Here is a 16,485-nt window from a genome sequence, read left to right on the forward strand (position 1 = left end):
AAAGGAGGATGATGGTCTAAGAAAATACTGAAGGGAGGAGATATTAGAAGTCAGAGTGATAATAAAGATTAAATTTAAGAGATAAGGTATAGAGAGGGTTGGAATAATAGAAGATTCTAAGTCAGAGGGGGAAAGAGAAAGAAACACACATTTAAGTATCTATCTCATGCCCGGCACTGTGCTAAGTCTTAAGTTTCTTCATGTGTATAAAGGAATTTTACTAGATGATATCAAAGAGTCCTTTTATTACTAAGATTTTTACAATTCACCTTGGGAAAGAAATCACAAGAAAAAAGCCTGGATTTGAGAATTTTTTTCTTTTTGGGGGGCAATCAGGATTAAATGACTTGCCTAATATTTTAAAAGAAATAAATTATGAATCCTTTTAAAAACAATAACATGAATCCAGAGCTACTAACCTGAAGATTCATTGCAATTCTAAATTACAAAGTATGATCCTAAACTAAAGTCTGTGTTAATAAATAGTGATTTGCATTTAGCAAGTCAATTTTATAAAATTTTATCTATCAAATAAAGTGTAACTTCAACAATGAGTTCTTTAAGGTAATTTAAACATTCTTACAGTTGGGTTTGTTACTAATTTGTTCAGCAAATCCTTTCTTGGCAGATAGTATAAAGATGCATTTCAGTCTAGCCTGCCTAACTTGTCACAGATCCCAGTGAGAAAAGACTGGCAGAATTGTTGTGGGGAAAGCACTTTGTAAATCTTTAAACAACATATAAATGTGAATTATTAATTCATAATAACGAATTATCACAATGTGTTACTGTATATATATTCACCACAGTCAAAACAATTTTTTGAATGTACAATAAATCAAAAACTCATTCTAAGTTATTTTCTTCTTTTCCATGTTTACCATTATAAAACGAAATAAAAATCCACTTTTTATCTTTCCTAAAGTTTTCCTCTAATATCTCTTTGTGGATTGGAGGTGAGCATGGGCTTTGATAGGGGATCATAAGCTTGATTATGGACTCGACAAAGAATTTGCTGTGTTGATTGGAGGAGTAACCAAGCCAAGAGCAGATATTCATCACTGGATACCAATGAGTGCATTCCCCCTCCCCTACAGCACTTCCTTGAACTATATACCAAGGTACAGAGAAGCTACAATCTGTCAGTGGAAGAAGGGCCATCTACCTATGAAATTACAGTTCATTTAGGATCATAATTCCTTAATTATAAGGGACTTGAAAACAATCTAGGTGATATAATGAATAGAACCCTAGATCCAGAATCTGGAAGACCTAAATCCAAATTCAATCTCAGACACTTACTGTGCAACACTGTGACTAGCTGTTTAGTAAGTCAAGTCACTAAACTTCTATCTTTCTCAGATTTCTTAACAAAAGATAAAGTTATAAAGCGCTTAGGTTAGAGTCTATTACATAGTTAAGTATTAGAGAAAGTCTTATTCTGTTACCCTTTTCCTCCCTCTCAAAGGGTTTTTGTGAGGATAAAATGAGAGATTTATAAAATGCAAATCCTAAAGTGTTATAAAAATGCTAATTATTATTATTTCATGCAAGGATTCTTAACCTGGAGTCTGCAAACTTTTTTAATATTAAAAATTGACAACTGTTTTTTTTTAATAATCCTGTGCATTTTAATTTATGCATTTAAAAACATTATCTGGAAAAAAAAAAAAAAAAGATCTGTCCATAGGTTCTACTAGACTTCCAAAGAGGCTTGTATTTCAAAAAAGACTAACAATTCTAACTCTAGTAAAAGTCACCCATAGCAATTGTGACTTATTCAAGATAATACAGTGAGGATGCAGCAGTTAGAATTCCAGAGCAGCCTTCTGACTCTAAACCATGCACTCTTTCTTCTATGTCATGCAGCCTCCCTAATTTGAAGCAGATTTTATGCAGTGCTTTACATTTCAAAACTCATTTTCATATTCATGACCTCCTTGGATCCTCATGTCCTTGTGAGCTTAAGGAAATAAGTATCAAACATTTCATTTTAAAGATTAGGAAACTGAGGCACTGGCTCAAATTCAGTCTTATCACAATTTTTTTTTTTTTACAATCCAGGGGACTTACAGAATTATAAAACATAAGAGTTGGAAATGTACTAAGAAGTCATCTAGTCTAATCCCCTGCTGATATAAGAATCTGAGCAGCATCCTTCACAAGTCACTATTCAAAGTCTTCTTGGACAAACACCCTTCTCCCTGCTCCTTTTGAGACAGCTCAAGTTTCACTGAAGATCAGTACTGATTAGAAATTCTTCTCTCTATAGAACTGAACCTGCCTCCCTCTAACCTAATTAGCCAAAGTTAAATTCATACCTAGCAATTTTGAGGCAGCTAAATGGTGCCGTGGACAGAGTATGGGTTCTGAAATCAGGAAGTCTCATCTTCCTGAGTTCAAATCTGGCCTCAAATAATTGCTGGCTGTGTGACCTTGGGCAAGTCACTTAACCCTATCTCAATTTCCTCATCTGCAAAATGAGATGGAGAAGGAAATGACAAACCATCCCAGTATCTTTGCCAAGAAAATCCTAAATGAGCTCACAGAGTTGGACGTGATTGAACTAAAAACAATTTCTCCTTCAAAGGATGCCTGTTTGTATCATGTTTTTCAACACACCTCCTACTCTAGGTTCCAAGGCCTTCCTATAATTAAGCATATCTTCTCTACTCTTTTTCCTTTCAGTCTCCCACTCTTTCCTTGCATAAGTTTTTCACACTATTTTCCAGGCTTTATTTTTATTTTTTTGCTGAGGCAATTGGGTTTAAGTGACTTGCCCAGGGTCACACAGCTAGGAAGCATTAAGTGTCTGAGGCCAGATTTGAGCTCAGGTCCTCCTGACTTCAGGGCTGGTGCTCTATCCACTGTACCACCTAGCTGCCCCTTCCAGTATTTAATGAGACTTTTTTCTAGAGTTCTAAAACGTAAGCACTATCACCCTTCATACGTTCCTTGAAATCATTTCACAAGACTTTAGTTTTTTGAAAAGACTGTTTCTAAACCAAGCTTGGGTCAGCCATCCTAAGCCTCTGTATATATATGTAGGACTCTCCCCTCCTTGCTGTGAAGGATCATCTTAATTCAGGATCAAAGCCTTATCTTCCCAAGGACATCTCTGAATTTGTTTAGAACTACAGTTATCCCTTTCACATTGTGATTTTCCCCATCACAGTTTTGATATATCATGAGTTGGCATAAGAAATTAAATGGAAATATTGGGGGAGTTTTACAGAAGCCACATAGTATACAAAGGCTAGTAGACAACACAGAAGTTTAGAAACTCAAGATACATATATATTGTATTGTATAACATCAACACATTTTATCTTTTAATATCATAATAATTCAGACTTTTCTCTGTTATGAAGGGAAGACCAAAAAACATTTTACTTGGATTTTCCAGATTGCGAGGGGTGGAAGCCCTAACACGCATAATGTGAAAGAGATAAGGGTACTGGCAAATAGTTCACCACAAATTGAAATACTTAGTCCCATCAAGATCACCAATCTAGAATTTTGGATTCCTTTTTTACAGGTCAATTAATCCAATACCCTTGGATTTGTATAGATGAAGCCCATTGAGGAAAGTTAAATGACTTGCCAAAGATCACTCCTAGCTCTTATAATAAAATCAAATTAGGTGTTTATTTCAATAACAAAATTTCAAATGATATTTCTCACACCATTACTTTATAAAAGTAAAAATAAATATTTAAAAGGCTTAGTTAAGAATTATGAAAAAGATTGCACAATGAATGTGAAGCTTTAAAAGGGTGTCTCAAAGACAAAAGATCCAATAGGAATTTTAGCTGAAAATATTATAGTGACTAAATACTTAGTCATGGCAAATTCAATAACATATCTAAAGAGTTACTAATCACACTTAGTGGAAAAGGAAAAGGAAAACCACTCCAGTATCTTTGCCAAAAAAAATTACCAAATGAGGTCACAAAGAGTTGAACATGACTGAAATGATTCAACAACAAAAAGTCACATCTAGAATCTCTTTTGTAGTATGCTTCATTTAATTACCTCATTAGTAAATTTTTACTGCATGTGAAGAGATAAAGGTAGAATTCAAACTCAGATCTTCTGACTTCAGATCTTTCTCAGATCAGGGCTTTCCTAAGTGACTTGCCCAAGATCACAGTAAGTTAATCTGAACTCAGCTGCTTTAACTACAAATCAGAGAGAAAGGAGTGAAAAGACACTGAATTGGAAGCCAGATGATTTGGGGAGTATGGATCAGAAGCATAGGATACTACTTGGGGGATAGAAAGCAGAGGATGAGTGTACCATTGAAAGGGTCTTTGTGCAACGATGGGGCAGCAAATGGGGCATAAATTACTGAAGATGAAGATGGAGAATTGTACCAGGAAAAGGAAGAATAAGGTAAGGAAACCTATAGAAAGAACACTAGAAAAAGTCAGAATCCCTGGGTTTTGAGTCTCAGCTCTGGGTAACCATGAGTAAAGCATTTTATCTCTCTGAGCTTCAATTTCTTCATCTACAAACTATAAATAATAATCCTCGTATAGGATACTTCAAGATTATTTTGTAGGACTCTGTTAATAGTAAAGGATTATGGAAATGGAAGCTATTTGTTGCTAAAAGGAGGTAAAAAGATGTTTTACATATAATGCGTTACTATTTGCAAAAGTTTCATGATGTGGCAGGAGTGTTGGCTTTGGAATCAAAAGATATGTGTTTATGTGGATATAAAGTCTAAACTACACCCTTTACTTGCAGTGTGAACTCAGATATCTGTATTACCTACCACACAGAGTTAGTCTGAGGATCTCACTATAAGACATTCTAAGAATTAATGATCTTATATTTTTACAGTTTTTCAGTTTTGTACTGTATTTCCAAAATGTCCTGTCCATCAATACATGCAGCTAATTCTGGTATGGAGAATAGAATTATTGCTTATAATACTTTCAAAGAAGAAGAACCAAAGCACTCAATGAAACAATAAAAGACAAAGCAGATTCAAGTATTCAGCATTTATGAGGGGCATGTTGCAATACGGCAACAAAGATGACATCTCTTCCCAGCTCCCAATACATTCTGTTCTCTGAAGCTCAGATTTTGGCAGAGCCCTCAGACACAGGGAAACATTTGGTTGGGGTCATAGTCCAATTATCCAGTCTCATAGACTGCCATGACAAAGCCTGGAGAAATTTATTGACCCATCTCAGTTTCCTGTCACAAGGACATGCCAAACTGTGATGTAAAACTAATTTGGATCAGGTCTTTTTAGACTGAATGTCCTGGAGAAAGAGGCAATATTAGTCAGAAAATTTTGGTGCTAGAATCTGCTATGTAACTTTGAGCTTTCTTTGCCCTTCTCTTTGTAAAAGGAGAGAACTAGCTAAAAGTCTTCCAAGGAAGGTCTATGCTGTAGCAAAATTAGACAAATCTCTAGAACTATAAAAATCTCTCTCAGACTTCCATATCTTCCTGCTGTTTTCCCATGCATAAAATGTCTTTTCTCTCTATCTTTGCCTGTTAAATCCTTTAAAGCCTAACTCAAATTGACTCCCTGTTTCCCAAGAGATGACCTTTTCCAAGGAGATAGTACTTTAATTTTTGATGCACATTTAATGTGATGATCTATTTTTAGAGAGGCATAACACTAGGCTCATCACAGAATAATGCATTTTTTAGCCATGGCAACTCATGAAAATCATCTATTAGTGGGATCCACAGTAATAGAGGGAATATGCCCCCCTCCCCAAAAAATTACCGATCCTTAAAGTTGAAGATGCTAACTATAGATATATTACTTTTCCCCTTACTGCACTGGTATCCCCATACCAGACAAGTTCCTTATAGCCATGGGCCATGTTTTATTTAAATTTTATATCTCCTCCACCATCTAATAAAGTATTTTTCATACAAGAGGTGCTTACTAAACTTTAGTACTAAAGGTACTAAACTTACTAAACAATAATAATCAATGGTTCTACAGAAGATTTCAGGAAGTCTATATGATAATTTCATACTTCATAAGTTGTCATCAAAAGGCCAGATTCTCAAGTTAATTTGATTGTTCTCCTCCTTTCCCTAGAGTAAAAAGAACTCCTCTACTAGAATTTCATTTCCTTCCAAAAAGGAATTGTTTCATTATTGTATTTCTATCCCCAGCATTTGGGACAAAGTAGGTATTTAATAAGTGGTTTATTGATGGATTAATTGGATTCCAAAGGGTGCTGGCTCAGCAGGGATAGTACAGAGTAGCTTCCTGAGACTCTTATTCAACTTATAGCATTTAAGGTAGGAATACTTCAGCCAATACTTCCTTCCCTTTCTGATATTCCATAGGACTTCAGAACGTCAATGTCAGAAGGAGCCTTGGAATCATAAAACAGATTATCAGAGTGGGAAGCAACCTCAGAATCAAAGCCATAGAGCAGGCATTTAGCAAATGATTTGTTCAGTTTAACTAAAGGACGTCTATAGCATCCCTAACAGTTGCCTGTCCAGTCTCCGTTTGAATCATTTCCAGTGATGGAGAATTTACTAACTTAGAAGTAACCCCATAGATACAACTGCTAGAGTCATCTCATTTAGTTTAGTTCTTTCACTTGAAAGTTTAAAAAATGGAGTTTAGGGAAGTGAAAAATTCACAATCACAAAGGAAAACCATTCTACCATAGTGCTTGTCCCACCCAATAGTTTCTGAAGCTGGATCTGAAGACATCAGGAATAGTCAAGGCAAATATATAATTTCTGTGGTAAAGGTTTCTCATTTACCTGCATTAGAGGAAGCAGAAACTGTTTCTCATATCTCTTGGCCAAGCTTGGTCCACCTCATACGAGTAATTTTCATTCAGAGGAAAGAGGAAGCTCATAGAATACTATTCAATCAATCAACCAATAAGGAAGAACTTATTAAGTGACTACTAAACAATCCCTACTTGAAATGAGTTTACATTCTAAAATATGAAGTTATGACTGCTTTACTTGGTCAGTGCTCATGGGTAGGGACTGGGACTACCTGATTTATAGGGCCATAGGATTTAGAGCTAGAAGGGACCTTATATACTCTTTTATTTTTATAAATAAGGAAACTGAAGCATGGAGAGGTTGTGATTTTCCTATGGTCACATAAAGAGGAACCAGTTTTGTTCACAATAACTTTTTACTCTATATACTAGACTGGAGCTTTTTGATATGATGTTCAAAAAATTGTAGGATTAACAAGGATCTCTATCTAATAGGAGAACTCCAATAGAATGTGAAGAGCAAGAACTGTTCATTTTTATTCTCATATTTCCAATATCCAGCCTAGGGACCCATTGAGCAGGCATTTAGCAAATGATTTGTTCAACTGAAGTAAAGGACCTTTATAGCATCCTTAACAGATGCCTGTCTAGTTTCTGAATCATTTCCAGTGATGGAGAATTCACTATCACAGAAGTCACCCCATTCCATTATTAGATGGCTTCAATGATAAGATTGTATATTGAAACAAAGATCTTGATAGCAACCCAAAATTGTCCTTCCTTCATTTATACTTATTCTGTTTTCTGGAGTCTGTCAACACTCAGATAATCAGCAAGAATTTATTAAATAATTACTGTTTTCCAGACACTATTCTGGAGTCACAAAGAATTTATCTTTTTTTTCTTTCTTATGATAGTTCCTTAATTATTTGAAGAAAGCAATCAAATCGCCCTTATATCTTTTCTTCTTCTTACAAACCACCTACAGCTATTTCAAATGGTTCTCATTGGTCTAGTCTCCAGTCTTCATCCTCGCCACAGCTCTCTCACTCTAGTCTATCAAAATCCCTCTTAAAATGGATGTAAATGAACAAAATATCCACATATGGTACAAACAGAATAGAAGATGGCAAAATCCTTCTTTGTCACTCCATACACTAGCCTTTTAATAACGTAGCTGAGAAAAACAAATGACTCCAATTCTGTACCTTGCCAAACTTGAGTGATGAGCGTTGACTTTCCAAATTTTGCCCTGCTGTTGCTCTGAGTATTGAGAGGAAAAAGGAGAGGGACAAAAGGAGGGAGGGAAGAAGAAAGGAAAGAAGGAAGGAAGGAAGGAAGGAAGGAAGGAAGGAAGGAAGGAAGGAAGGAAGGAAGGAAGGAAGGAAGGAAGGAAAGAAGGAAAGAGAAGGGGAAGGAAAGAGAAGGGAAAGGAAGGAAGGAAGGAAGAAAGGAAAGGAGGGAAGGAGGAAGGGAGGAAGGAAGGAAGGAAAGAAGAAAGGAAGGAAAGGAGGAAGGGAGGAAAGGAGAGAGAGAGGAAAGGAGGAAGAGAAGGGAGGGAAGGAGGTAGGGAGAAAGGGGAAGAAGGAAGGGAAAGAGGGAGGAAAATCTCAAATACACATATTTGCCCATATGGGCACATATGTACATACACACATGCACAGTGCAAAATAGCCCACAAGGCCACTTCTCATCCCCTTCAGCCCTCAGCGTCAGCTCCAGGGCACCCCCCCCCCCAGTGTCTATAAGTCAGGATCTCGATGGCTGCATATCACGCCTGCATCCTCCTTGTGGTCGCAGTTGTGTTTGCCCACCCCAGCATGGGAACACTCCAGCAGGGTTCTCTCCCGGCCCGTGCAGCGCACGTCGTCCAAGAGGATGGGCAGGGAGCGGCCTTCACCAAACTCTGCCCTCTTGGCCGCCTTGACCACGTAGGGGAAGCCCAGTTGGCGGCAGACAACGGCCGCAGCCTTGGAGTCCCACACATCGTCGCAGATGGTACCCCAGCGCCTGCCCACATAGATCTCCACGCGGCCCCGGTCCCGACCTGGGGACTGGTGGGTGAGCAGTCGGACGGCCCCATTTCGGAGTGGGGGGGAGGCTGTGGTGGGCCTTCCCTTTCTCCTCCCCCATCTCCGGCCAGAGGGCCGCCGGGTAGAGGTCAGAATAGGTGTGGTCGGGGTCGCTGAGCGGTTTCGGAGGAGCTGCAAAATCTGCTCAGCCCAGTCAGGGGTGGAAGGAGGTGTGGGCCGGGCTGTGGAAGTGCTCCGTCGTGGGGCTTTGGTGGTGTTTCGCGGCTTAGGCCTCGCAGTTACGGTTTTGGAGATGAACTCTTAAAAAGAAAGAGAAAAGTGAGAAAAAGCAACTTTCTTAATTTTGGCCTTTCATGATATGTTACTAGAACCTTTTTGAGAGAATAAAATCGGAAGCACCCAAGAGATTTCATCAATTTGGCTGTTTCTGGCCTTCGGAAACAGCATGGCCACTGCCAATCCCTTTGGTGCATTACATTTCTAAGATCTCAAGCAATTCACAGCCCAGCACAATACATGAGATTCTTCCCAGAAATACACAAAATCCAGGGTAACACAAACACAGAAACTTGTTCAGAAAAGTAGATTCCACCATAGGATAATACCTGCTTCTCAGAAAATCACAGGATGACATATTTGGAAGGGATTTTAGAGGCTATCTAGTTCAACCCATACTAGAAGCAGGAATCCTCTCCATCATCTCCAACAACCAGTCCTGTACTCTTCACCTGAATATCTCTAGGGAGCCCATTCTAATTTTAAACTACTCTAAACTGTTTCTAAAACTTTCTTTATATCTTTTTTTTTTCTTTGAAGACAATCAGGGTTAAGTGACTTGCCCGGGGTCACACAGTTTGTAAGTGCTTAAGGATCAAATTTGAACTCAGGTTCTCCTGACTCCACACACTGTACCACCTAGCTTCTCTTCTTCTTTCATACCCTCCCTCCTTCACTTCCCCTCTTCCCTTTCCGCTCTCCCTCCCTCCATTCCTACTTCCTTCCCTTTTTTGCCTACCTCCTTCCCTTTCCTTCCTTCTTCTCCTACCTCCCTCCATTACTTTCTCCCTCTCCTACCATCCTCCATTCCTCCATCCATCCCTCCTTCCCTCCATCCTTTGCTTTCCTCCTTCCCTTTCCTTTCTCCCTTCCTTTTCTCCTATTCTCCCTTCCCTCCTCCTTTCCTTCTTCCCCCTCCCCCTTTCTAGCTATCCTTATATTAAACTTAAAGTTTAATTCTATCCTCAGGCATAGTAGATAGAGTGCTGGATGAGGGATTCAGAAAGCCTTGAATTCCAAATGGCCTCCAGCATTTACTAACTTTTGTATGATCTTCAGCAAATTGCTTAATTTCTATTTACCTCGGTTTTCTCATCTATAAAACAGGGATAATAATAGCACCTATCTCCCAGGGTTGTTGTGAAGATTAAATAAGAGAACAGTTGTAAAACATTTAGTACAGTGCCTGGCATATAATAAGTACTATATAAATGTTATTGTCATTATTATTATTATTATCATCATTAAATATGTGAAGCTTTCATTTCCCTCACTAGTCTTCTGTTTTTCAGGTTCAAGATAGCAATTCGTTTAACAAATCCTCTCATGACATTCATCCTGGTCACTCTCTCACAAATTTACTGGCTCTAGGTCCTGTTTATCATGGGTGATAAACAGAAGTGAACACAACCCTCCCAGATGTGGTTCACGGAGGGATGATTATAACAGTGCCATTATCTGCCAGTTTTAGGATACTATAACTCTCTAAATACCATGTTATAGCATTCTATTGATTCATATTATGGCTGACATTTTAAGCTCAGAGTCTATTAAAAATTTCAGATACTTTTCATAGGAACCGTTATCTACCCATGTCTCCCCCAAACTGTATTTTTAATCTAAGTATCTGATTCAGGGAAAGTCACCTCCTATAATTTCAATCCACTGGTTCAAGTTTTCCATATGAGAGTCCATAAGATAATTGAAGATGGCAACTCTGTCTGAGACGTCTCTTCTCTGGTCTAAACATGCTAATTCATCAAAATCATGAAGCTCTTTAACATCCTTGCCACTTGCCTCTGTCCACATTCCAATTTTTTAAATGTTCCTCCTACAACATTATACCCAGAATAGTGATCAATACCACAAGCAGTATTTTTCAAACTGTTTTGTCTCAGGACCCTTTTATGCTTGTTTCTTAGAGGGAGAAGCAATCAGGGTTAGGTGACTTGCCCAGGATCTTACAGCTAGTAATTGCCTGAAACTGGATTTGAATTTAGTTCTCTATCCACTGGGTCACCTAACTGCCTTATTCTTTACACTCTTAAACTTATTAAAGATCTCAAAGGGCTCTTGGTTATGTGTGTTATATTCATTGATATTTACCATAAGACATATTAGTTTCATTATTAAAATTATTTTAAGGTCATGGATCCCTTGAAAGATCTCAAGACCTCGCAGGACCCCCCAGATAACACTTTGGGAATTGCTGTCCTAGACCAAAATTCAAAGATAGTTTTCAATAGAGAGTTGAATCAACACAGAGAGTACATGTTGGGAAAGGGAAGGATAGAATTAAATATACCAGCATCTCTATGATCAGACAGGTGGAGCACTTTATCTGTGGAGCTAAAAGAAGCAGTCATTGCCCTTAGAAGATTAGCCTTTTGTCTTCCAAGTCTCCTGCAGGCAATAGATAAGGCTAGTGAGAATCTGAAGCTCTGGACAGGTGCTTGAAATAATCTATTATACTGCACTGTGGGGCTAACTGTGCTGATGGGAGCACAATAATTAGCAGGGAGTAGAAAACTAAGGTAGTAAGACAGCACTGAGTTGCCCTTGGTTCTTCCAGATTAAGATTTGGATGAATGAAATCCTAAAGAATTGAAAGAATTAGCAAATGGGATTGAGGAGCCTCTGTTAGCGGTCTGTGGAGTATTGGGGAAAACAAAGGGAAAACGTTTTGTTGAGTTGTATCTGGTTCTTCATGACCCTACTTAGGGTTTTCTTGGGAAAGAACTGGAGTTGTTTGCAATTTCTTTCTCTAGTTCATTTTGCAGAAGAGGAAACTGAGGCAAATACAGTGAAGTGACAGCTAGTAGGTTGATGATCTTTCTGACTTAAGGCTTATTATTCTATCTACTGTGCCACTTAGCTGTGCAGAAAAATGTCCTGATGCAAAAATAAAAGATAGCAATACATTGTTCTAAAAGAACAAAGGGGTCACTTGAGGGTATCTGTGGCAATCTGTGGCAAAAATGAGGATAGGTTTGAAATGGGCCCTGAAAGATGAGTAAGAGTTTACTAGACTATGTCTGGGAAATCGAAGAAATCCACTGGCAGCACCCCAAAAGAAAGGGAAAATAGGGCCTCCCTGAGGCCAAGGAAAGGGGAGCTGAGAGACAGTAGAGTTTACTCCCATTTTTCCTGGTTCTTTCCCTATATAAGTATAGGGGAAGATTGGAGAAAGAATCAACTTAAAGGCAGGGGTCGCTGCCAGCCACAAAAAAATGCCTCTGACTCTCTCTCTTGCCCTGCATCTTCATTTGAGTCACATTGTCCGTGCTACTACTTTTTAATTTTCTCTCTTCTGCTAACTGAACAGCCCCTCCTTTCCCCTTATTTCCCTGTTCCCAGGTACTAGACTCAAAAGAACTCCAAATGCATCTCTCCCTACAGCCTTCCCTCATCACTGGAATGTGTGAGAACAGCTCAGGTTGCCATGACAACCCAGTCAACAGAGAAGACTTTCTTTCGTGGCTTCTCCACCACTCCCCCAACTCCTCTTGGCCCCAGACAGCTTTGAAATTCCATAGGACTGCAAAGATTTCCATTTCTGACAACCTTCATGGCTGGGGTCAGCCTGGTGTGGAGGAAGCAACCCTGGTCAAAGAGTCAGGAGGTCAGATTTCTTAGTCGTGGACATGTCAGCAACTAGCTCATGGCCCTAGGAGGCAAACCCCTTAGCATTTAAAAGTGTAAAAGACTCTAGGGAGTATTTAACAATGCCCCCCCCTCCTTTTAGAGATTTAAAAAAAAAAACAGATCAAGAAAAGGAAACTGATTTGCCCAGAGTTATTGAGATAGTTAAGGAGTGACTCTGGGATTATAATAATAATTCATCTTTCTAAAGTGTTTTCAAATTTAAAATTATTTTCCTGATGGCAATCACAGGAAGCAGGTAGCAACTAGGTGGGACAAACCCCGTTTTAGGAGAATGCTTTTATCTGCATGTCTCTTCCATTTAGATTGTTAACTCCTTGAGAGCATATTGTCTTTTATATTTTTTGTGTTCCTAGTGGTTAACACATAGCCCTAAAGAAATGTTTTTTGATTGACTCAACAAATTGATTTTCTTAAAGCACAGATCAAACCATATTTGAGAAGCTCTTAAGTAGTTGCCTGAATGCACATTTTCACTTGTCATGTAAAGCCTATATACTGGGATTGCATAAAAATTTCTCAGTTAAAAAGGGTTCACAAGTAGAAAAAGTTTAGTATCCCCAGAAGATATATAACAATGCTCTGCGCATAGTAAACAGCAAGTTTTCCTTCCTTCCTTCCTCTGTCTTTCTGTCTCTCTGTCTGTCTCTCTCTCTGTGTGTGTTTCTCTCTGTCTCTGTCTCTCTCTCTCTCTATCTCTGTCTCTCTCTCCCCCTCTTCCTCCCTCCCTCTCTCTCTTTCCTTTCTTCCTTTTTCTTTCTCTTTCTCTTTCTTTCTCTCTCTCTTTCTTTCTTTCTTTCTTCAAGGTTAAGTGACTTTCCCAGGGTCATACAAGTAATAAATGTCCAAGACCAGATTTGAAATCAAGAATTTGAGTCTTCTTGATTTCATATTCCATACTCTGTCCACTGTGCCAGCTTGCTGCACCATCTAAACATCAAAATCTTATTAAAAATAAAATATTTTTCTTCTTCGTTAGTTCTTTCACCACGTTTTGACCATGGCAACTGGTCAAGAAATACTTTGTGAATGAGTAACTCAATTGCTTCCCTCTCTTTTTGGAGCCAGAAATTCCACAACTAGCTAGGAAACCATGCTCAATTTGGGAAATAAAAAGCTGCCCCAATGTCCACACTATCTGTATCAGTCATTGTGTCATCACTGCTATACTCTTTGGGGTCCTATAATGTTGAAACCAACTCTAGAAGCCTCCCACATTTATCTCAGGGGCAGAGAGATGCCCATCTCCAAAGAACAGCATGTTATAATAAAAAGGTGATGGCTTTAAACCCAGAGTATTAGTTTAGCATCCAGGATTTGGTATTTATCATATGTATAATTTTAGGCACATCACCATTGATTTCCTTTTCTGGAAGATAAATAGCTCATCCTAGATCATCCCTCCCAGTTCGACTTCCATGACTCTGGACTTAGCATACCAAACATAAAGAAGCAGCAAAACTTACTCTCCTTAGGTTCAAAGCTGATGATTCGACTCTTCACTTTCACTGGGGCTGCCTTGATCTGACACTTGCCCGGAGGAGCTCTCCTGCCAACACATAAAAGGGGCCATGAGAAGGCATCCTCAGTGCAACAATACCAAGGCTTGAAATCGAGAAATATCTCCTACAGATAGAGAGCTGATCTTGTCCATCCCTCTTGTCTGCTGGACTCGCCAGAGCATCTCATTTGGGAGAAAATCAATCAGGTTCCAAAGCTAGCCCCAGTCACCATTTTAGTATCTCATCCCATTTCAATAAACTCATCCTTATGTCCAACCCAAATGTCTCAAACTATATTTGAACAGTGATGAAATACAGGATAGGAGGCTGGACATGGAACAAGAAAAAGCTGGTAGGAAAGTCAGAAGGAGAGGCAGAACCAAGAGTCTCTGAGGCTCTAAGAATCTATGTGTTACATATTTAATCTAAATCAGATTGCTTGCTGTATTTGAAGAGGGGAAAGAAGAGAGGGAGGGAGAAAAATCTGGAACACAAAGTCTTACAAAAATGAATGTTGAAAACTATCTTTACATGTATTTGGAAAAATAAAATACCGTTGAGGGGGGAAATCTATATGTTATATCTAACCTAAATCAAATTGCTTACCATTTTAGGAAGGGGAAAAGGAGGGAGGGAGGAAGAAAAAAATGCAACTAAAACTTTTTAAAATAAATATTAAAAATTGGCTTTATGTATAATTGGAAAAAATAAAATACTACTTTAAAAAAATCAATGTGTTAGAATTCTAAATTCCTTTATACTCCTGATATTCTCTGAAGTGCTAAAGTGAACTTCAATGGAGAGAGAAGGGATAAAGACATTCAAGGTACTCAAGGGAGATAAGATTAACACACACAAAACAACAGCAAACAACATAAGACAATGTAATAAAGTGACCCAGGTGATAAATTGTACAGCATAGTCCATAGAAGTTCAGAGCTAACTCAGAACAGAATAGATTCCCTTGTAATATGATGAGCTGCCTATCATGGGGTGGGTAAGTTCTATCTCAAGTACAGAATGAATGACCACATGTAAGAATGGGAAGTTGCAGAGGGGATTCCTGTTCAAAAGCTAGTTGGTTAAGATTGATTCTAAAAGTCTCTGCCAACTCTAATGTTTTATGATTTTCTGATTCCTTAATTAAGGAGAGACATTCTTATATACACATACACACATACACACACACACACACAAATACACACACACACACACACACACACATACATCAACTGAGAGGGGGAAAAACCTCCGTTCAAAAGAAAAAAAGCTTTCCCAAGGATACTCTGGAGAACCAGTGTAGTTTTGGTTTGTTTGTTTTTTTTCAGGCAAATTCTCATCAGGTAACGAGGAAAATGAGAGCTTGAATCATCTCACCGTGGAGAATGAGAACAATCTTGCCTTGAAATCCTTGCCCAGCACTGTGATCAGCTGGGAGCACCAGGCTGCTGAGGCATGAAAAAATCATCAAACAGCTAGAGCACATGATGAGCAGAGAAGAGTTTCTGGGGTCATAAATCCAAAGGAGGCCAAGATCTTATCAAAGCTTCCAAGTTTGGGGCAAAATGTATTCTCCACATGGCAGCCCAGGAGATACATGTGGAAAAGCTATAGGGAGCTAATCATAAAAACAACCCCTCACTGGAACAGTGACAGAAGTTACAAAGCACTTTATCCTCTATCATTTCATCTTGATGATTACAATAGCCTACAAGTTTGGAAGAGGAAGACAGGATTATCCCCATTTTATATGAGGAAATTGTCTGGAGTGTTAAATTGTGAGACACCCAATGCTCCATGAAAAATCTCCTGCAAGGAAGAATCAGCACCTGTTCTAATCTATAAAATCATCCTCATCCTGTTATAAAAAACTGTCAGTAAAAACCCTAATTCAACTTTCAGATTTTATAGATGAGGGCAAGAAAGAAGTGACTCACCCCAAAAAGCATCAAAGCTAGATTTAAATTCAGCTCTTCTGGCAATACCTAGTGCTCTTCTGGATTCTCCTTCATGGACTATGTCATCCTTCCTCTTATCTCACTATGATAGGATTTGGTAGGACAGCCAACTTTGGATGTCTGCACTTTTCCATAATTTTCATTGACTCTTCTATAGAGCAGATAAAGTTGTTCCTGTCTGGCATTTAGTGTCCTCCATTTTAGGTATCGATCTACCAATGCAGTTCCATTTCTCACTGTTTCCACTTGTGTACTCCATATTTCAAACTAGACTAGTCACTGTTATATGAAGAAAGATTGCCACCTTCTTATCTCTACA

The 16,485-nt window shown here is 38.6% G+C and overlaps 1 protein-coding gene across 2 annotated transcripts in view; it reads right to left on the reverse strand.

The window, feature by feature from the left end:
* Window positions 1–230: 230 nt before the first annotated feature.
* Window positions 231–16,485, reverse strand: part of HHIPL1 (HHIP like 1) — a 96,520-nt gene continuing 80,265 nt past the window's right edge. The window contains exons 8-9 of one of the 2 annotated variants that reach the window (XM_051978401.1): window positions 14,173–14,255; window positions 231–9,066 (exon numbers count right to left, since the gene is read on the reverse strand). In XM_051978401.1, coding sequence (XP_051834361.1) covers window positions 8,477–9,066; window positions 14,173–14,255 — 673 coding nt within the window. In that variant the 3' untranslated portion in view covers window positions 231–8,476. The remainder of the gene's footprint in view (window positions 9,067–14,172; window positions 14,256–16,485) is intronic. The other variant, XM_051978402.1, reaches the window with a different exon arrangement.

The sequence above is a fragment of the Antechinus flavipes genome, chromosome 2, assembly GCF_016432865.1.
Source record: "Antechinus flavipes isolate AdamAnt ecotype Samford, QLD, Australia chromosome 2, AdamAnt_v2, whole genome shotgun sequence".
Taxonomy (NCBI): Eukaryota; Metazoa; Chordata; class Mammalia; order Dasyuromorphia; family Dasyuridae; genus Antechinus; species Antechinus flavipes.